Raw genomic sequence first — 23,063 nt, forward strand, 5'->3', positions numbered from 1 at the left:
GGGGCGTGCGCACCTTGGAGGTGGTTGGTTGGCTTCACCTTCTCCCTCTTGGTCTCTCTGCGGGCTTCCGCTTCTTTCCATTTCCGCTTCTTTCTTCTCGTAGCCTCCTTCGGACTCCACTCCGAAGACATCTCCAACCGCCTCCGAGCTCCGCTCCCGTCCCCTCTCTCCGGTGAGATCCCATCCCTCCGATCCCTTTCTGTTCCTTTTTTTTCTTCATTCAAACCCTAGAATTCTTGGGCTTCTTTCCGGATCTCTCCAGCCGCGACCGGAATTTCAAGATTTTTTCTCGAATTGCTGGTATATTAAACCCTAGACCGTCCATGGAATCCCTAATGCTACGGATCGTGGTTGCTTCTTGCTTGACAGAGATTGCTTGACAGAGAGTGGATAATATGGATCCACTTCTATTCCACGCTGTTATTTTTCTTGGATTTATCGCGATTTGTTGCAAAATTCGGATTCCCGTACCATTTTGGCGGACCTTTGAATGAATGCCACAGGGTAGCCATCAATGGTTGTTTTTTATTAATTTTACTCTATATTCATTTGGGTCGGGTTTGGCGAGGCTTTTGGACTGTCTCGGGTTTAGATTTGTGGTTTCCTGATATAAACCCGGGAATACTCCGATTGGTGGTGTTCTTTTGATGGTTCGCAAGAGTTAAATTGGGGTTTAGTTGTGATGGAACTGTTGTGTTTGCCGAGACGCAGAGCTGGAGCTATGTAACTACTACTGCTCCATGTTACTTATGTAAACACTGTTGTGCCAGCTGTCAATAGTTTTGTATTTAGAATTTTGATGGTGAGCGGTGCTTTGGGGTTTTGTAATGTTATTATTGCCTTCTAACTTAAGATTGGATCATCCTTTGCCAGGTACTGTCACCTATTGGCTCAGATATTTGCAATCTTTGTTGCACTTTGAAGCTTTAAGAAGTAAGAATACTCCTTTTATCCTTAATTAGCCAAAATATTTTATGCTTATGTTTTTGACTTAAAGATCCGAATTACTACTTACATTGCCATTCTTTAACAAAATTCACTGCTAGTGATTCCAGCGCCAGTAGTCTTTATTTGCATCATCTCATTATTGAAGTTAATATTTTTATTTACTCTAATTAAATGTCCAAGTATTTTTCATGTAATTGTGTTGCATGGAACTTATATTGCTTCATGCTCTGCTTGTGCTATACATATCGAATATAATAATAAACCTAATTATTTGGGTGTAATTGAGTTTTGCTTTACAAATCCATATTTGCAAATCATTTATATTCAGGATCACATCCATTATAATCACAAGCTTTTCCGGATATTGTTTACAACTAGCTTCCATATTTTAATCTTTTTCTTCCTCTTCCCAACCCTTTGTGTAATCTGAGCTCTTCTATTTGTTGGGACTTCCCCAATTTTAGCTGCACATACCCATACGTCTTCATTTGATTCTTCATCATATTTAATCATCTATAGTGACTTCCAGGCTCCTATTATTGCAGCACCTTGTCGTTCCTAGTTTTACCACTATCAACTTAGCATTCTATACATACTTCTGTATGCTTGTACTTTCTTTTGGCCGAGTGTTTGGAAACATACAATGTTGATGTTGCCTAAGCATAGTTGTATCGCATACCACTCTAGAATCATCTAGTCATCCATCTGACTTCAGTCTATCATAGGTGTCTTTACCCATCTTATCATGCTCCTGTAATAATATATCCATGATACCAAACTGGTTGTGTTTTAGTATCTTTTAGCTATCATGTTTGATGGGGCAAAATGCTGGTTTTTGTTTTCACCAATATTCTGTCTCATAGCACTGTGATTTCCTTTGGCCATGTTTTTTGATGGGGATATTATATCAACTTTTATCTAACTGATATTTTTTCTTCCCTATTCTCATTTATATATACATTCTTTTTCTATGTACATATTATCTTAAATTTATTCCTTGAGGTCATGTTGGACCCTGATAAAATCTTGTAAGGCTAGTTCAGTTTTGTCCCATGGAACGGGTATTATGATATTTCTCATTCAATCTTCTGAATTTTAAGATGGAAAAGTATATATTCTATTCCTTGACAGGATCTAGAACTTCCCTAATGACTTTGCAGGTACCTTGGGTGGAACTATGAATTTTATATTGCGAACTGCCCAACCTGTAACTTCAGACCTACACGGTGTTCCTGAAGCTGAACATCATAAAGAAGCACGACCTACACAGAAGCGAGCTACTACTTTGGAGGGTCTTATTGCTGAAGATCGATTTCCAAACTCCCCCACAGGAGAAGATGATGACAAAGACAATGATGGAGCTGGTGATGTAGGTGCGGAAACACAAGATTCAGAAAATCAAGTTGCTTTTGGGAACCACACTGATGTTACAGAAGATGAAGGATGTATCATAATTCCATACAGTATGTCCTCTCAAACATTTTAATGCTTTTTTTTTTGACAAGCTTATGGATAGACAGATAAACCTAATCAATGACTGTATCAATGCAACTTGTATTACAAAGAATTCTTATTTATTGTTGCTAAAATGAAGGCAAGTTTCATGGTTAAATTGATTATCTACAGAACCTTCTCGTGAATCTTGAGAATCTTTGTAAATGCTTCTTCCATAGCTGCAATAGGAATTTTCTACCTGAGTGCTGAATAACACTTCTCCATGGCTCTGAGAATAAAGATTTTCGGAATATAAATTTCAGAATCTATAAACATAGCTTTGGTAGGCTGTTGAACTATATAGATTTCAATAGCACATTATATCTTGTTCTTCCATATACATCTCGTTTGTCAGTTTCTTTGCTGAAATTCTGAAATTTGGAGTGAGACTGCTGAAACCAAAACTTAATTGGACCGATCGAAACTGAAACTGAAACCAAAATCAGATTGGACTGTCCGATCAGTTAGGCTGAAGCCTGAAGCTGAACTGACGCTGCTACAAGTATAGTGGAAATTGCTTTGCATCTGAAATAGATATCTGTTCGCAGTATCATGTAAAGTATTATATACTTGAGCAGAAGGGGGAAGTTGTCCATATAGATATTGCATGTTTCAGCAAAAGATTGGATAGGAACCTATCAATCTCTCATCTCACTCGCCTAATGTGTCCATTACACCTAGTACTCTTTTTTTTCTCAAAGGAAGACCAATGAACAATTGCTTTATTTGCATATTTCATTACTAGAGAGCAACTTAGAAAAAAGTTTATCTATAGGATGGGCAGCAATCGGTTAGACTTTGTCCAATTAAAAGAACAACCAAAAGTGTTTACGGGGGCCTGGCCTAATGGTTGTTATGCTCCTCAATGTAGAGGAACATTGGTTTTGGACTTGTTTAGGTACTGTAGGCCTATAAGTTAGCTGCTACTAAATGACAGGCATGACGCATTCCTGGTAGCAATTGCAGTACGATGTGTTTGGCTTGGAGATTTTGCAGGATGATGCTTATGGTGGAAACTAATGCTTGTTAGGGAGATTTGAGTCTCAAGGGTGGCTAGATGCCATGGATTTTGATGATTTAGACCTATCAAAGATTTTCCTGGAATGAGTGTTTCTTCTGGGGCTTCCTGATGTGGCCAAGGTGGCAACAATCTGAATTGTCATATATCTAGATGGCTTGGCTGAGCTACACTAAAAGATATATTGAGTGGTCCTATGTACATAACAAGTAGGGTTCTTTCTCTCTAATGTGTTGGAAGGAGGACTGGACATCAATAGCGGGAGTCTCTCCATCAATACACATTCGAAAGGTTTCTCAAGGCAAACTAAGATATTCAACATTTCACTTATGATTGTATCACATCGATCCATCAAATGCTTTTTACTCTTGAATCACAACTATCAAAAAGACTCATAACTTCTTTGCGTTGCATAGACTGAGTATCGCTTCATTAGATGATGAAAATTTATAGCTGTCCTCAAAATATTTCTTGAAGGATTCACTATGTTTGTTGCATGACATTTCATAGGTTGATGGGATTAAAACTATTGAGAAAATACTCCTTGATTATGTGATGGGATTGCAAATGTTCATCAATTTTCAGTTCTCCTTTATTTGCTTATATGTCTGCTACAGTTGCATCTACTGGCTAACATTTCATAATTGACGGGATCAAGGTCATCCATAAAATACTCTTTCCTCTAAATCAATCACTTGCACTGCAACTGTCAATTGTCAAATAATATTTTATCGGTTAAGGAAATTGTAGTCATGCATCAAATATTACTTCCCATGAGTCAAACATGGGACCATATATGCCAAATACTTGTGAATATAGTTCAAGTTCTTTGTTTACAATACATCAAAAGTCATTTTTCTAATTTTACTGAAAGGTTATGAAGATATTTCAACCTTGCATTGCTTGGAAAATGAATTTGAATGATCTGGAGGAGGAGAAGTTTCCAAGGTTGTGTTCTTTTTTGGGGAAAGAGCGCGGGCCCCGTGGGGGGGCGGGGGTGGGGGGGTGGGTGGGGGTGCACAAGGGTTTGAGGGCTTCTAGTTCATCAAGATTTTGTCTTGTATGGAAAGCTAGGATTTTACGAAGTTGGACTTAGCTTAAGCAATAATGTGATGGTCTTAAACTTTTAATGATGTCCCGACTACTTCAAAAGTTTGCTATTCTTAGGCTTACTCTTATGCGTTAGAAAGAGATACTTTTGTAATATGTGATTACTTTTTTTATTTGTTCAAGAAATTTTCTAGTGCCTGTACCGAAGGAGAAATACAACACATTGGGAAATTTGGGAATTGACATGGATACCAACTTCCTTCTGAGATGGATTTCTTGAGATGCTGGAGACAGGATGCCATGCAAAGCTGGTTCATGAAGTTCTTGTTTATCAAAGGAGTAATAGGATTTGATATCCAAGTGCGGCCTTGCAGATTGGAAGTATTTTGAAGTTCCATTTGTCCACCCAAGTTGCTATCTGGTGGAAGGTCTTAGTTGGGGCAACTCTGCGTACATCTAGCAAGCACGATATGGATACAGGATGCATATATGACATGATATGGATATATTGATTTGGCAAATCTTTAAAAAACAGGCTATGATACGGAAAGAATACGACAGTAAATATCATTATTATTTACATAATTGCTACAGAACGTCCAAAAAGCATGATTGGTTTAACATATAATACCATATATTAACATTCAACATCAAGGAATCTAAGAAAGTTAACAAATAAAAAACTCAGTAAATATTTAATAACATTTAATAGTATAATAAAGATAAATCTTGTAAACATATGTTCGTAGATATAAATGCAGCAAAATTCTTTATCCTGGAAATATAAATTTAGCAAGGTAGCCACATAATTAAAACAAATGCAGCAAAACAACAGCATAGTATAAATCTATTATCCAAAAAAATTCAGCAACATCTGCATCATAATAAATCATATGCAGAAAATATCACACTATCTCCGAAAAAATGAGATGAGGAAACAACCCTCCAATTTTAACATGTCCTTACCATTGTGTGATACACATAGATGAGAAATACCAACATTAGAAGTAAAAAGAAGGGTCTGTATTGATGGTAGAGGTGAATGAAAGGGAAAAACAAAAAAAGGCTTTGAATGAACCAGAGGAACAAGGGAAAAAAAAAAACTGAGCTCAATTAGGGCATTGGGGAGAAAAACATGGTAGGTTGCAATAACTTTTTGGCTGTGAAGACAAATCCAAGTTAAAAGCCAACTTGAACTAAGCCTAATAATTCACTAGCATATCGAAAAGTATCCTAGAAGTATCCCTAGAGTAACCTGGAGGTATCCAAACCTATCCTAGGAGTATTTGGGAAGTATCCAGATGTATCCCAGAAGTATTTGGATCCTATTTTAATTATAAAAAATGCAGGATAGTTCTTTCCCATATCCAATACATATTGGAGCTGTACCAAGGCCATGTCCATATCTAATACATATCAGGTATGGCCACAAGTGGTTTTTGGGAGTACCTGTGCCTCGGCGTACATTAGAAAAGTGGAAGTGGGCAAGCTTCTTTGTAAAGATATGAGAGTGTATAGAGCTCTTTGTCCATGTTCTTTTTCAAAGTGGGTTTGGAACAAATAGTTGTTGGGTACAAACACCATGACTTGCCTTAATAATAGCTTTAGCTTGCTTAAAAGCTGGATCTGGTGTAGATATGTCAGTAGATCTTGAATGTAGGATCTTCACCCCCAGAGTTTGTCATATATCTGGAAGGAATGGAAGAAGCAAATCTTTAAGGAGAAGTCATTCTTAAAAATGAAAGTTATGCAGATGACAAGAAGAAATTTCAGAACACAATTGAGACCGTGCAGTTGGAAAAAGGAGCCTATCCTGTTATAGGTCAGCTGCCAAAGATTGAAATTCCAAACTGTTAAAGGAATTGAATGAATCCTTTTACACCATTTATTTCTATTGTTTAACCTTAACTTTTGTTTTTGGGCTTTCTGCATCTTTTTCCTTAAATACTGTCCAAGTCAGACCCACTATTGTCCTCTAACTGTGCTGACATTGGTGCTTGATCCTGTGGCATTCATTTACTTAAGCAGTTAGTGGATATTGTGTGTTGGGGCCAAAGTTCGCAGAACCGATTGTACCGGCGTACCGGCTAGCACCGGCACCGGTACGGTTCCGGTTCGGTACCGGCTTGGAACCGGTACCGAACCGGAGCCGCGCGCGCGGAAATTAAAAAAAAAAACAACAAAACGCGTCCGCGCGCGTCTGGGACGCGCGCGGACGCTTCAAATGCCACAGAGTGGCATTTAATGCCACTCTGTGGCATTTAATGCCCCCACGCGGGCTGCCAGCCCGCGTGGGCAAGGTGCCCCGCGCGGGGAACCGCGCTCGGGCACGATTCCCTGCTGGGAATCGCGCGCGGGCGCGCGCTCCGCTCGCGCGCGTTTCCCAATTAAAAAAACACGTCCGCGCGCGTCCGCGGACGCGTCAAATGCCACAGAGTGGCATTTAATGCCCCCATGTGGGCTGCCAGCCCGCGTGGGCACGGTGCCCCGCAGGGAATCGCGCGCGGGCGCGATTCCTACGCGGGGAATCGCGCGCGGGCGCGCGTTCTCCGCTCGCGCGTCCGCGCGCGTTTTTCAAAAAAAAAAAAAACAAATGCCACAGAGTGGCTTTAAATGCCACTCTGTGGCATTAAGAGGCCCACGCGGGCTCCAGCCGCGTGGGCGCTCTTCCCCGCGCATGGGGCGCGCTGCCCCGCGCGCGGGCGCTCCTCCCCGCGCACCCCCGCGCGGGGAAAGTGTGGCTTGGACCGGCGCGAACCGGGCCGGTTCGCACCGGTACCGGCTTGTACCGGGCCGGTTTGCACCGGTACCGGCTTGTACCGGCGCGAACCGGGCCGGTTCGCACCGGTACCGGCTTGTACCGGCGCGAACCGGGCCGGTTCGCCCCGGTCCAGGTACAGAACCAATCGATTCCGACCCAGTTTGGGTCGGAACCGTTTTATACCCCTATACCGGACCGATGCCAGTCGGCACCGGTCCGGTACGGGCTGAACCGACCGGTACCGGTCGGTTCAGCAGACCTTGGTTGGGGCTTTTAACAAATAAAAAATAGATGATTATCATTCACACATGAGACATCTGATGACGCCCGTGAATGAAATCTACACGAAGCAAGTTTGATTGAGGTGATGAATTGATTGAACTCTTCATTGGATATTGGTTGCCACACAATGGTACTAGATCCTTGTTACTTTTTGTTCCTTATTGATATATACACTTTCCCCTCTACCAAAGTCGATCATTTTGACTCAAATAATTTCACATCTTGCCTATTAATAATGAAACATGTTGTTTAGGTTTCTACAGCTCAGGTTACTATTAATTATTCTGAGTACCATGTACAGTAAAAGGTTTTTCTTATTGTTCATTCCATACTTGACTTTGCACTTACAGAGGAACTTCCGGACAATTGGAGTGATGCATCTGATGTACTACAGTTGCAGTTGTTAGACCGTTCCTTCGTTTTTCCTGGTAAGTGCATTTCCAGAATATTCTTGCTCGGTTGATTCTATTACATCCAAAAGACTTTTTTTTTGGGTGTCTGATCTGTTTCTACCCTCAGGTGAGCAGATTCATATATTGGTATGCTTATCAGCATCAAAGCAGGACACAGACATCATTACTCCATTTAGAGTTGCTGCAGTGATGTCTAAAAATAGTAAATCTAGTCAGATTGGAAACCAGCAAAAGAAAATTTTAGGGATTAAATCCAGTTCTGCCAGTGGGGAGGGTGATGCCAATGGCACACATGAAGAAACTACTCATCAAAATATAAAAGATGACGGCACACATGAAGAAACTACTCATCAAAATATAAAACATGATGGGGAAACTGTATCAACTGGAAACGAGATGACTCCTCGACGATTTATCTCCACAACCAAATCTCTCCTTAGGATGGAAGATCATAAGCAGCAGACTGAAAATTTGTTGGAAATATTTGGAAATTCTAATTTCTTTGTTAGAGTTGCCCAGTCAGGTGAACCACTTTGGTGTAAAAGAAATGTACCAGAACAATCCTTGGTGAATTCTGATATGGCTGGGAGAAGCTTCCAGTCAATTGGAGGATCATTGAAGATTTCAACAAGCCTTCTTAATGCAGTTGTTGATAAGGGAAAGTTTGATGGTAATACATCTGGTGGACTGGCTCGAGATACCGTCAAATGCTACTCTTTGTGCAATGGTGACATAGTGGTATGTTTGAGAGAGTGTTTTATTTTTATGCATTTTATAATGGAGAGATTAGATAACATTTTAAATTTATAGTCACAATATATAAAATCTGTTCATTTCCTTATTTTTCATTTGCTCTTCTTCCAATTTTCCCATTGGTTATCTAAATCTTTTTATTTTAATACTTCTCATGAATAATGGTGGTACGTGGACATTATTAGACAAATTACATACTTTTGAGGCATGCCAAACTTGTGATAATGAATATGATTTCTTTAGAATGTGAATGAATATATAGCTTACATCGTTTTTCCTATTTGTTTGGCTCTTGTAAACAACATTGCTAAATCTTTTGTAATGAAATACTGTTAGTAGTTGATAAGTAGGGATTCACTATTTTATGTAAATTTTTCTTTATCGTGTGTGTGCTTTCCTTTTGTCTTCCATTTTACTCTTTTAAATAACAAGTGCATGCAGAGTTGCAAACGCTCGTGTGACATGTAACGTGCAAGCACATCCATTTTTATTTAGGGCCTCTCACATGTAAATATGTCTTCTAGTTCATAATTTGAGAAATTAGGATTTCACATTTATATTTCATCTGTGTTCCCTTCACCTACTACATTAAATATATTTTGTTTTACTGTTATCCGACAAGGAAATTTACATATAATACTAAGGTCCACTTTTCTTATCTTTAGTAAAGAAATTGTTACACCCAATATCAATCTATTTTTTGCTGCAATTATTTTATTTCTGTAGAGATTATTCTGTTCCTTTGAACATAATCAAGAAGAACGGGACCAGGGTCTGCTGAACCGACCCGTACCGGTCGGTTCAGCCCGAACCGGACCGGTACCGACTGGCACCGGTCCGGTTCCTATATATAAAACGGTTCCGACCCTCAAACCGGTGCGAACTGAGCCGGTTCGCACCGGTATAGCATCGAACCGGTGCAAACCGAGCGGTTTGCACCGGTATAAGCTTGAACCGAGCTGGTTCGCACCGGTGCGAGAATCTAGTGCCAGCGCTGTGGCACTTTGAAAGTGCCACAGCGCTGGCCAGAGGCTGGCACTTTCAAAGTGCCACACTAGTTTTAACCTTAAACCTAAACATAAAAACATCAAAAAAAATCCAAAAGTGAAAGAACTTCACAAAAAAAAAAAAACGACGATGGGGTCGAAACCAGGCCGAATGTGCCCTATCGGTACGGTATCGGTTCGGCTCGGTTCGGTACCGGTACCGTACCGATACCGAAGCCGACCGGTACGTCGGTACGATCGGTACCGCGAACCTTGAACGGAACCCTATTTCACTTTGACTTTTTGGCCTACAATATCTGCTAAGAGGTGCACATAATCTTCATACCAAACCTTGTTATTTCCGAGCCTTGTTATTTTCCCTTCTTGTCTAGAATCTTTCAAGTTTAGGAATTTTTTTGATGGTTGCTGCCTGGAAGGCAGAAGCATGAAGTTGAATGGTGACTGATGAGGAAGGTTTCTTGACCGGCTAATTGATTTTTAGGTGTCATGACAGGCCCTACTCGTGCCAATAATTTCCTTGGCCATGAATTTGAAACTGATTCCTAAAAGTTGATAGCTATCATAAAGATCCGTTCAATCCTTCTAGGAGCCTCTTTGGGTTAGTGTTTTGCTCTAAAACTGATCTTATTTTGTGGGGAGAAAGTTGATATCGATGATATTAAGATATGATTGGAGAAAGCGCTTCAAGACTCCATCTTTAACTTCAAAGCTTTTTGAAAAATAGATTTATGCTTAGGAATTAATTAGAAATTTCTTTTTACTTGATCTCTGGTTTAAAATACTATGGTGGTGTACTAGTGAGGTATTGGTAGGGTATGTAGTTATGTACCATGGTACACCCTTGTATATGCTCATGATTTGCTGATTCAGGGTGGTACAGTGGCAGCATGAGGCTGTATGAATTTTGGCATAGTCAGTATTTCAAACTTTCTCGGCACACAGTTAACACAATCATGTAAGTAATTAAATTGAATAATATAAACATGCATGTTAGTTATTATGCATGGCTATTTAGTGCAAAAGAAAGGGTACATGGGGTATTTGTAGTGTTATAAGGCCCCTTATAGTGAATTGGATGCTTTGGTGCCTCTAGAATTTGACTCAAAAATGAACTATGACAAGAAACTATAATCTAGAATTAATATCACTCCTTAAGTGCGAATGCATGATTTTTTGAGACATCTAATGACATCACAAGTTTCAAACTATCTTGATGACATATGGTTGTCATTAGATGACTCCTTAGCCAAATAGGACTCAAATGATGCAGTTTCTAATCTGATTGCATGGGTTACACTGCTAGAATACCATAAAATGGCAACATTTGGGTGGCAATTTATAGCATGATCCGCCAACCCAAACCGCTATAAGCAGGTTCATGTTTTCATTAACAAGTCCAGGTCATAAACATGTCAACTTGACCTAATCTATTTATTAACCGGGTCGGGTTCAAGTTTAGAATCTTAACCCATTGAACCTATTTTGACCCATTTAATAGTTGAGTCGGGTCTTGTTTGACCTGTTTACAACTTGCTGAACCTATTTAAAACCAATTTAATCTATTTAAGATCTGTTTAACCTATTTAACCTACATCGACTTGTTCATTAAATGGGTTATATTGGTCGGATTAGGCTACCTATTCAGTAAAAAGGTTGAGTCCGGTTCTGGATTTTGACCCATTTAATAAACGGGTTGGATTTGGGTTGATAGATTTTGACTCGACCCATATCTGACTCGACCCGTCCTAATTACCACCCTTGTTTGCCATCGTAATATACATACTCAACAATACTGTCACAACCTAGTTTTTTTGGTCATAACTTCCTCTCGATCACCAATTAACATGGTTCAGATTGCATCGGAAAACTACCTAGATGCTGGATGCAATGGAAGTGGTCCTACTCAAGAATTCTGTCAATGTTGATTTTGTTGAAGCTTTGAAGTTGCCAATGCCCCAACATTGCAAAAGTTTAAGTTCTTTAGGTAATTTTGAGTCAAGTGCCACCATTTGGTCATGTTTAGCAATCATTTGAGGCTTCCCAGGGTTCTCCATTGTACAAATTGTTTGCCATTTGCAGGAATCTCGAAGTAGGGGCATTTTGGTTTGCATCAGCTGCCTTTGATTTTCTCTATCATTTTGATTTCTTCTATTTCCAACATTGTACTTTTCTATTGTTATGTTTCCAATGATTAACATAGTTATTTATACTAATTTATTTAAAAAGATCAGCAAGATAAAAATTGCCATATAAATGAATTAGATGCTTAGAGTGTAGAGTATAAGAATCATGTGGTTTTCTTTGAAGAGAACAAGAGCAAAGAAGACAATATTTGTGATTTATGGGTATTGTTAAATATAGATACCATTATTGGTCTAGACTTGTCGGTACACAACAGAATAGGACAAGTTGTGTTAGGACTATGCCGGTCAAATTGTTAATTTATTTAATGAGATTTCAACAAGATGCCAATAATTGGAGATGAATTTTGTTATTGTTGATGTACAAAAATGTGCTTGTATTACTAGATTGATGTTATACTAATCATCCTGGTTCACCTTGTACCGAACTGAATTGATACAGGACCGACACAGTTGGAAAATGCCGTGAGCCGTTCCGAACTGGGCGGTTCGGATCCACTCGGTTCGCACTGGTTCCACTTCGAACTGCCCCCTCTTTCCAAAAGGAAATGGTTTACCGAACTGGGATGGACCGCCCGGTTCACCCCGTATCGAACTAGTAGCTGACCGGTACATGTCTCAGTACTGGTTTGGTTAACCTTGATCTAGCTTTACGTCAGAAAGATAAATCATGCAAATAACTTTTATTGCTTGTGCAAACATTTGGATATTGATATGCAAAAACAAGGAGACTTCATATGTATTACAATAACATAATTAATATGAAAAGCTCTTCTAATGATTTCAGTACCTTAGTTTCATTTATATTGGTATCCAATTTCTTGCTACGATAACATTTAGTACAAGTAATAAGGTTTGGCTATGCATATGAAAAGAAAGTAGTTCTTGAAGCTGTATTATACTTCTCATGATAGAGGAGAAGAGTAATGGAAACAGGTATACCAAAGGTGTTTATTGTGATATATATATATATATGTGTGTGTGTGTGTGTGTGTATATATATATATAGACTATATATAGAGAGAGAGAGGGTGGGGGGGGGGGCAAGTTTCCAGCTGCAGTAAATTTACCTCAAAGAGTTAATAGAAAGTATGTGTTTGCCTACACGTGCCACATGTGAACTAATTGCTGATATTCAAAAGAATTTGCATGCAAAACAAGCACTACCCCAGCTAAAGGGCAGGTCAATTGGTCGAACTGAGAAGATCTATATCTATATTTGTGTTGTGTATAGTAGGACAAGGCGAGTCAATAATCGTAAGGGGTAAATAAGAGGAAATCAGAAAGATAATTTTTCTTTTGGTGCTGCCGGGGTGGGGGGGGGGGGAGTGTGGAGGGGGAGGGGTTGGATCAACTCAAGTAAGTCTCTAAATAGGATCCCATCTAGAAAACCCGGCAACTTGGGGAGGAAAAATATAAAAAAATAACCCAATCAAGGTTCACAATCTTGGTACCTGACCATCTTGGTACAATGTTGGTATGCTCGGTATCATGGTTGGTTCGGTATACCAATACTCGGACCCCTCTTGTACCACGTGCTAGTTTGGCAATGATATAGTATGCCTGGTATGCACCGATATGGCGGACCATGATTATCCAATGCACTGAATTGTGGAAAGAGCATGGACTCTTGTTTTTCCCATTGCACATGCTGAATACCATTATCTAAAATTTTAAGGTCTATTTGGTTGGCAGTCATTCTATCCATGCAAGATCCTCAACCATTTGATGTTGTTGAGAACAGATGCTGTAGTGCAAGACTATAAGAGAAATAGAGGATTCTGAGTGCTAGAGGTAGTCAAGACCCTGTTAAGCGATAATAGATTCCATCAATAAGGTGATCTTTTCTTATCCATAAAAAATATGGTGGGACAATAAATTGCGTGGCATCTTTCAAGCCCTGATATTTCTTAACTCGCTTGTTTCCTTTCTCAGAACTATCCTTTATAAGATCATTTTGCTGGATAATACAACTTGATGTCCAAAGAGACCTCAATGAATAAATTTAGCAAATAATTGTCTAGACGGAAAAAAGGCATCTAACAGGGGTACAGTATCGGCAAGAAGATGGACAAATTAGGAGCTCCGAATCAAAATAATCCTGAATCCAGTAGATCTATTCCAGATGGGAACTTCTAAAAGAGAAGGTCCTGAATCCAATTGACCATTGCTAGAAAGCTATTTCTTTAGTATATGACATGTCCTCTTATTTTTTTTTTTTCAAAAAAGAAAAGAAGCATCCTCTGAAAATCTATTTTTCTTAAACTTCCTCCTATATTATAGTACTAGAATCCAATTCAAGCATCTTTAAGACAAATATTAAAGTGCCCTTTATAAATGATGGATTGCATTGCTCATGATTATATAACTCACTGTTGATACTTATAATCATGAAATGCCAATAGCTTTCCTTCAGCATTGCATATTAAATTCTCGGTTAACCTTATACTCTTAAAAGTACTGATTTATCATGTCTGTATTTGTCTGTTGGAAGGATGCAGGTTCTTCTACAGGTGAATGTTGGAATTAGCAATATAAAGGACCCTGTTCTTGAGGTTCTTCAATTTGAGAAGTACCAAGGTAGCAATTCTGTTTCTGATAACTTCAACAGTTCACCTGTTCCAAAGCATGAGGATCCGTGTAACGAGCTGCTTAGCTGGTTGCTCCCTTTGGATCGCACTCTATCTCCTCCACGTCCATTATCGCCTCCTTTAAGCTCAAGTGCGTCTCAAAAAACATATACATCCCCTGGTTCACAAATTTTTTCTTTTGGTCATCTTAGAAGCTACTCTATGCCTTCACTTCCTCAAGTTTCTGGACCACCTTCATCTGCTATTCCTCCTTCCAACTCAAGACCAGCATTTGATCTTGAAGATTTTGACCACTTTTCACCAGAGAAGTCAATAAGGAGTCGAGATGTGGGAAATATGGATCTTTTATCATTTCGGGGTGTTTCTTTAGAGCCAGAACGGTTTTCTGTTCATTGTGGGTTGGAAGGTATATACTTACCAGGCAGGAGATGGTGGAAAAAGCTTGAAATTATTCAACCATTAGAAATCCGTTCTTTTGCTGCTGAGTGCATTACAGAGGATCTTATTTGTGTCCAAATAAAGGTATAAGCTCTGTTTTTTTCTTGTTATATTTAATTTTTTTTTAGCATTCCTTTTTTTTGACAGCATTGTATTCTTTGTTTTGTTCTGGGAAGCATTTGTTACTTAATGCTGCGATCTTAACAGGATAGCATTTATATTCTGTTCTGCAGAATGTTGCACCAGCCCATATGCCAGATATTATTATTTTCTTGGATGCAATAACTATTGTCTTTGGGGAAGCTTCTAAAGGAGGTCCATCTTTATCCCTCCCAATTGCAAGTATTGAGACGGGAAATGGTCATAGCCTACCCAATCTTGTCCTCAGGTTGGTCTCGAATAATCTTGCTGTTATCAAGATTGTGGTTTCCTGCTTTTATTTCTCACATATATGCATACATTGTATGTACATATGTACATCCATACATTGGCAAACTCGTACTTATCCAAATTTGTTGCTATCTTGATTGGTAACTCTGCATTGACTTGAAGATGGGTCTCAATGTGTGATGCTGGCATGAGGCATATAGAGTATCTGGGAAACACTATGTGCTATTATGTACTTACAAAGAATTGATAATGATGAAATACATAACATAATCTAAATATGGCTCAGTAAAGTGAAACTCAAAAGCCTATAGCTTAGATAGATGCAAAACAAGTAGAACTTACCAGGAGTTCATATGTCTAGATTTGAGTGCATTTGCAAACAATGTGTGCAGTGTGCACATAGAGAGGTAGTTGCATATTGAATGATTTTCACTGGTGGATTTTGTTGCTTGTTATCTACCTCTTGAGCACTGTCAGTCAATACTTGGATATTGGATTGTTAACTTATCCATTATATTTTTCATTCATGAGTCTTCTTTATAAATGTTATTCAGACACATCTCTGGAACTAGTATGATGCATATAGATATGGATATGTGGAATGCTGCTTGCAAAATTTAGACGTGATCTATGTATATAAAAGTCATACTTGGTAAATCCAATATCATTGTTGTTAAAATCTTATTATTCACTATCCGAATCTTGCGATCCGGATCAAAACAGCCCTAAATGATCTTGATATCATCCTAGATCAGGGTCAGTTTAGGATCACAAGATTTAGCTCCATCTGATGAACTATACATTCCTTTGTATCACGATATCCAATTTTGTTAATTTTTACATATTAAACTATGTTTATGTCTATTTCTATAATTTCATTGACTATATGGTTCTTAAATTACTTATTGCTAATAAACCTTGAATAGTAAATTGGCTAGTCTACATAGAGTTAAAGATAAGATGCTAGTTTTTGTACATTGACACCCATATGTTAAAGCCTTATCCTGTTTTATTCCAGCATTGTACATAAAAAGATAATTAAATTGATAGCTAGTATATAAACATCTTGAATAATTGAACAGAAGATTTGTTTTATTTGGAATACTGTATAAGGAACTAAATTAGTGAAAACTGGACTTCTTGTATGTATGCTATTTATTCTCCAGTCATTCACTTTATACTTAACTCGTATTTCAGTTGCCATATTTCTTTTATATTTAGGAATTTCTAAAAGAAATCTGGAAAAATCTTATGATCTACGATATGATTGGCGGGCAAGAGTAAGGTTGCTCTATTGTGACCTGGGTGTCTTGAGTTTGAAGCATAAAAACAACTTCTCCACATGCAGGGTAAGGCTGCACATATCTGACCCTCCCCAAACCAAGCTATGGTGGGAGTGACAATTTGATTCACGATTTGATCCGATGTATCCCCAGCTGTGGTTTAGAATTTGATCCCAATCTTAACAACATTATCTAGTATTTTCTCAAATTGGAAACTCACAAGATTAATTTTCTTGGAAGAAATGTTTACAATTTCATTCTAAATGCAGTCAATAGTCTCATACATTAATCCAGACAATATTTTAAGCATCTGTTAGATTGTCACCCACACACACAGTGAAAAAAGTACTAGCTTCGCTTAATGCTTGTTCTCATGAATACGTGTCTGTGCAGGAGAGGTGAGGAACATTCTTTCATTCTCAAACCAGCATCTACACTAAACAGAGATTTTAGGGGTAATGGTCAGACAAGCTCATTGCAACCACATTCTAAGATGAGTATGAAAGCGCCTAATATGCATATGATATCAAGAATCAGTGAAAGGGGAAGTGTTCCTTCAAGTGCAGATCAGTATGCGATTCTAGTATCATGTCACTGCAACTATACTGGTAATATCTTTATACTGTTTGACACTGAATGCTCTGTTCAAGAATTTGTGCTATGTTTTTGGCTTATAACCTGTAATTTCTTTTGCAATAGAATCAAAACTATTTTTCAAGCAGCTGACAGATTGGCGACCCCGCATTGCAAGAGACCTCATGATCACAGTAGCATCAGAATCATATCAACAAACTGTTAGACCAAATGCAAGAGCACCCCAGCTTCCTGTTCAGGTTTCTCCTGCTTTTTCTGAGTGTTTATTTCTCTTAGCAATGTGGACAAACATGTCATTACAGGAGACATGAATGCGTTCTCAGATTAATCTAATATTTTTAAAATTGTTTCAGGTGTTAACCCTAAAAGCTACAAATTTAACATCTGAAGATCTTACACTAACTGTTCTTGCTCCAGAATCATCTACTTCCTCACCTTCCATTTTATCCTTGAACTCTTCACCAAATACCCCAGTGAGCCCTTTTATTGGTTTTCATGAGTATATGGGAAGGATGGGTGGGGATAGACGCAGTATTAGTATGCACAGGCAGAGTTCAATGCCTATCACAATAGAATCTCAGAAAGTGAGTGATGGTGGTGGAATAAGATCAAGCTCCCTTGAGCATCGAACTGGTACAGTGTCTGATGTGATTTCAAGTGATGACTCAGGCTGTACACATCTATGGTTGCAGAGTGCGGTACCTCTAGGGTAATTGCATATGCAACTTTCGTTCTTTATCCAAAACTGGAAAAGATATAGCTTTTGGAAAAATAACTGAGGTTTTTATTCTCCATGATCCACTCAGATGTGTTCCTGCACATTCGAGCGCTACGGTCAAGCTTGAGTTGCTTCCGTTAACTGATGGGATTATTACACTTGATACACTTCAAATAGATGTCAAGGAGAAAGGTATTGCTCTGCATAACTTTGCAAATTCATCTTTCCAACTTTTTTCAGAATCTTTTGTTTGTTCGCACATAGCCTTCATTAGGGTTTAAAATTTAATTATCTTTTGCAAATATGGTGCCTTAGTGCCTTACAACTTCAAGTGATCCGGAATTGTAAGGACATATAATGTTGTCTGTTTTTATAAATTAATGTCAAGAAATAACAAAAAAAGAAAGCAAAAAAGATAAAAGAGGAAGGGCAGAGCAACTTCATAAAGGGGAACCTCAGGCAGGTGCACAAGAACTAAGTAAAGGAAATACTTTTCTTTTGAATAGTTGGTTATGAGGTATAAAATTGTGGAAATATCCCCCCCCCCTCCTCCCCCCCTTTGCGCACAAAAAAAATTGCATGCATGCACCTTTCTTTTTTTTGGTATCTGTGACCGTTGATCCGTCCATACTATCTCTGTCTTATCAGGAGATATAATGTTGTCTATTTTTTTATACGTTAATGTCAAGAAATAATAAAAAAGAAACACAAAAATGAAGGGGAAGAAGAGTTGACTTCATAAAGGGGAACCTCATACATGTGCACAAGAACCAAGAACATAATTTTGCTTTTCTGAATGGTTGGTTATGATGTATATAGTTGTGGAAATAGAATGCCTCCTCTCCCCAACCCCACCTTTCTTTCTTCCTTTTTTTTTTGGTTTTTTCTTATCTTTGTGACTGTTTGTACTATTTCCATTTTTTTTACCTTCCATATTGGTTTGTTCTTTTGGCAACTTATGCACACAAAGTTCAATAGAAGTTGAATCCCTGACTTCATTCAAAATTATCCAATGTAACCTATTTTGCTTAATATTCTTCAATAAGGGCACATATTATGTCACTTATTTAAGCTCCTAACTCAGTCTCAATTTTAATTTGTTTGTTAAATGCTTATGATTATCAAATCTCTCTTGACATTGTGGCTTGTTGGTTTAAATTGTATATTGACTTTACTCTTGGGCATTACAGCTTTTGCAGTCATTTATTGTCTTCTTGGATGCTGGAAGATCAATAGGATGGATAAGATCTTCCTAGTGGGCTCTGTTCTTTTAAAACCATGTATGAACGAATGCCTTAACAAGAGTTTGCAGCAGCCAGCGACAACTTATCCCTAATTTTTTGGGATAATTAGTCCCTTCTAATTTAACTTATCCAGGAAAAATAAGGATTAGTTGTTACCCAGCTTTATCTATTTCTTTTGAGTCACCTCAATCACACATATTTTTAGAACATGAGTCCTGCCGTAAGATCTTAGTGGATTATTAAGATCTCCCTGCATCCACAGGCCCTTAATCTTCCATGTTATTCAACATATCATTATATTAGTTAACATACTCAACAGTATCCACCGTAATTTTTTACCCCTTAATATTTCATCACTCTTATTCCTGATTTTTTTAAAAAATAAATCTTATTTTTACTGAGGCTATTTGTCTTGGACTTGGATGTAAATCATAGTTACCAAACAAACAATAAAGTATAGAAATAATCCTCGAGTTTTGGGTGCTGTCATTTTTTTTTTTTGGTCAAAATTCATGTTAGGTATGTGATATTTTTCGTACAAATCGAGGTTCTCATGAAAGCGAAGCTGGCTCTTTTTTAAGTCTAATTAGGGCTATTTATGATTTAAAAAGGAATGCACAACCAACATTTTTGTAAATAAGTTGTTTTGCCTGCCAAAACTGACTTTTCTCTGTTTTTGGAACTACCAAGTTTCCCTAGTCATTTATGTATACTAAATGGGGGAGGTGCTGTGATTGTTGCTTATTTATCTGTTTCGCTCCTATCATTTAAAGAAAGCTCTACATATTTGGGCGAAGTAAGGAATTTTGTTGCATGATGGAAAAATTTCAGGTCCTGCTTGTAGGTTTTCTTAAAGAGTTGGTTAGAAATGTGGTCGAGTATGCTTTTCCTGTTGGACTGCCGTAGCACCTATCGGGCATGCATCTGCATTATATTTTGAGGGTGCACGACAATGAATAACTTCCTTTTGCGCTTCAAAGCGCATTGATCGGGCTTGGATATAATTGGAAATGGAACCTGATTTTGTCTTATAAATGCATTTGATATATGGTATAATCATAACCGTCAATTATTTCTGCATCATTTTTGTTTAGATACGGTATATCCTTTTCAGTTAGTACTGCAATTTGACTAGGTCATGATTGTCTTGTTATACTTTTCCAGCATGAGGTTTTTTAATACATGTAAAGGCAATTTGCTGAACTTCATTATTATTCCAGTTACTTTAAGAAAGAACCTGGCTTGAATTGTAATTATTTAAGCATATATGCAAATTTCAAAGTTGAAAAGATATATATTGACTAAAATCTATAAATGATCAACTACATCTATTGATCTCCCGAGCTCATTCTTGGAGTACAAAAATTGTTTTAAGAAGAGATCTTACTGTTTCTGTGTGGTTCCCCTCGACTCTGGCAGATTGAGAGAAAAGAAACCAGATGAAGCAAAATCTTCTTGCAGTTTGAACTGCAGAAATTGTTTGTAGATGGGATCTTACAGTTTCTGTATGGTGCCCCATGACTCTGGCAGATTGAGAGAGAAAACCTGACGAAGCAAAATCTTCTTGAGAAATTAAATATATATTTTGTATTTTACTCCCAGTTGTAAAATCTCATGAACTGTCTTTTGACGTAACAGGTCTGACATATATACCAGAGCAGTCCTTGAAGATATATGCAACTTCCAGCATTGCAACAGGGATTTTGTAGTGCATGTAACCCTGCTTTATGCCCCTTCTTGTTTGTCTCAACTTTCTTCGTGGATCAAAACGCTGCCTGCGAGGTTATGTATGATATTGGAAAGATGGAGGTCCATACCATGAGATTGTCGGCACCCAATGGCGCCATCTCTGCCTATTTCAGGACCAATGTGGATTGAAGAATGTTCGGCTTGATTCCACATTCGTAGCTGATGACGTGGCTTATAATTCCAGTGCTGACGACATGGTTCTAATGTCCAAAGAAGACCTGCATTTATTGCTGTACTTCATCCACTTTACAGTGTCCTATTCAGCTCTCCCATATTTGAGCATGTGACATTTGTATGCTGTTCCTATCAGGTGATTGTGATTGTTCTTCCTTGAATCTCAGAAGAAATCCAAGTTTACTGCTTACGTGGATGCCATTTATTTTTTTCATGTCCAGCGTGCTCCCAGATTTTGCATGTATTGGTGGAAACTTCTTTTACCATGACATATATTTGAATTCCTGTGGTTGTGTGCACAGAACGCTTGAATCATGGACTGATGTAGTAATCCAATGTGTGCAATATGAGCCTGCCATTGATGGGTCACAAGGTCTTGATCAAAACACTATAGACTTCAAAATTGGATAATGGATGTCATTCAACATACAAAGATAAATGGTTGTAATAAAAATGGTCATGTTGATGTTGGTGAAGTCAGCTAAGATTATGATCAAGATATTATAGACTTCAAACTTGCATGATAGGTGTCATTCAACATTCATGGACAGGTGGTAGTGGTAAAAATAACTACATTGACGTTGAAGTTGGTGAAATCAGCCATGGCGATTCAAACATTGAATCGTTTGCCCATTTGCAAAATGAATTACTAGAAGCTTTAAAACCATGTCAAACAAGTATCTTTGAAAACTATGCTATGAAAAAAATTAATTGAAGCTACAAACTATTTGGCCACACTTCAAACTTGCTTTGATACCATGTAGAACGGCATCCTATTTGATGTAAATCAAACATGTCAGCTTGTGATCCAGAACGAAAACTAATTAAATCAAGTAACGATAGTAGAAAAAAAATTAAGAGGAAAAAATAAATTTATTTAAAATAAATAAAGATCTAAATAATGAGTTAGATTTCTCTCACAAAGAAGTCTCATGCCTATCCTTTATGCGTCACTAAAACTCTCATTTCCTTTCTTAATAAAACTACACGCTCTCGCTAAAAGACAAGAACATCTCTACCTTCTACCAAAAGATAAGCTCTAATATACGAAGTCTAAGGCTTAATCTAACTTAATTAAATCAGTATTAAAAATAAAAATTTTAATAAAATTAGGGCATGACAATAAATCTCAACAAGCTGACCTACTAATAACTTTTTTTTCCCTACTTTTCTCCCTTGCAACTGGAGCCACTACCTTCATCGTGTCGCTAGTATTAGATATCTACCAATCTCCCTCCTCTTCCTCTCTCTTTCTCTCTCTCTCGCCCTCCTCCCTCTGTCATTAATAAATGTCGTCACCTCGTTTCTTTTTTCCTCTCCCAACCTCTCTCGTCCCTCCCTCTTCTCTCTCTCCCCCTCCATATCTTTGTCTCTCTGCTTCTCTACCCCTCTCTCCATCTCTCTCCTCCCGCAGTTGTGCCATAAGTCGACAACCAAGGGCCTTGCCTACCCCCTCCTCCTCCTTTGCCTCTCTCTCTCACCCTCGTTGTGGTCAGCACAGCTGACCAACGACCGCCCCCTGCTCCCTCTTCTCTCATCCTTTCTTTCTCTCGCTCCCCCTCATTTCCACATGACAGGGGCTACATAGCCTTGGCGTTGATCCTGATCGAGGCCACCTAGTCTCCCTCCCTCTCTCTCTCTTCTCTCAAATGGTTGGCATCAAGGTCGATACCTTGCACCGTCTATCTCTCTCTTCTCTCTGTCTCTTAAGGAAGGGATCTCTCTTGAATAGTTCCAAGAGGGTGAGAAATAATTAATAAACGTTAGTATTCACTGGACGGAAGCGGAGGGTTGGAACGGAATGATTGAAATTGGGGGATTAGAGGACAAAACGTTTGAAGATATTTGAAGAGAGCGAAGGTATCTTGCTTTTTTGAATTAGTGGGTGAGTGCCATTGGCCAGCTGCCGAGAACCGTTTTGGAAATTGGAGGGGTCATTTTGCAAATTTCTAAAAAGCAAAAACAAGCAAGAAGGCCTCAACTTGGTTGAAACTGTAATTTTTATTTAAAAGAGT

At 38.4% G+C, this 23,063-nt stretch overlaps 1 protein-coding gene across 3 annotated transcripts; it reads left to right on the forward strand.

Moving 5' to 3' along the window:
* LOC103706884 (uncharacterized) lies at positions 1-21,347 on the forward strand. Of its 3 annotated transcripts, none has more exons than XM_088721280.1 (12): positions 1-172; positions 874-933; positions 2,109-2,411; positions 7,904-7,981; positions 8,081-8,704; positions 14,369-14,980; positions 15,130-15,284; positions 16,963-17,177; positions 17,269-17,402; positions 17,517-17,872; positions 17,970-18,073; positions 20,764-21,347. In XM_088721280.1, exons 5-12 carry the CDS (start codon positions 8,156-8,158, stop codon positions 20,832-20,834), a joined length of 2,196 nt encoding a protein of 731 aa, XP_088577406.1. In that variant the 5' UTR covers positions 1-172; positions 874-933; positions 2,109-2,411; positions 7,904-7,981; positions 8,081-8,155; the 3' UTR covers positions 20,835-21,347. The 3 variants fall into 3 exon arrangements, with proteins under 3 accessions (XP_088577406.1, XP_088577405.1, XP_088577407.1); XM_088721279.1 differs by having other exon boundaries at positions 7-172; positions 8,073-8,704; XM_088721281.1 differs by lacking the exons at positions 17,517-17,872; positions 17,970-18,073 and having other exon boundaries at positions 7-172; positions 8,073-8,704; positions 20,764-21,262.
* Positions 21,348-23,063: the final 1,716 nt, after the last annotated feature.

The sequence above is a fragment of the Phoenix dactylifera genome, chromosome 5, assembly GCF_051530095.1.
Source record: "Phoenix dactylifera cultivar Ajwa chromosome 5, Ajwa_hap1_PhDact_Kaust_v1.1, whole genome shotgun sequence".
NCBI classification, from domain to species: Eukaryota; Viridiplantae; Streptophyta; class Magnoliopsida; order Arecales; family Arecaceae; genus Phoenix; species Phoenix dactylifera.

Coding starts and splice junctions, on each gene's coding strand:
- LOC103706884 (XM_088721279.1), top strand. CDS start 2,126: ATGAATTTTATATTGCGAACTGCCCAACCTGTAACTTCAGACCTACAC. Junction 14,981..15,129: donor TTATTTGTGTCCAAATAAAG/GTATAAGCTCTG, acceptor TCTGTTCTGCAG/AATGTTGCACCAGCCCATAT. Junction 18,074..20,763: donor AATAGATGTCAAGGAGAAAG/GTATTGCTCTGC, acceptor TTGACGTAACAG/GTCTGACATATATACCAGAG.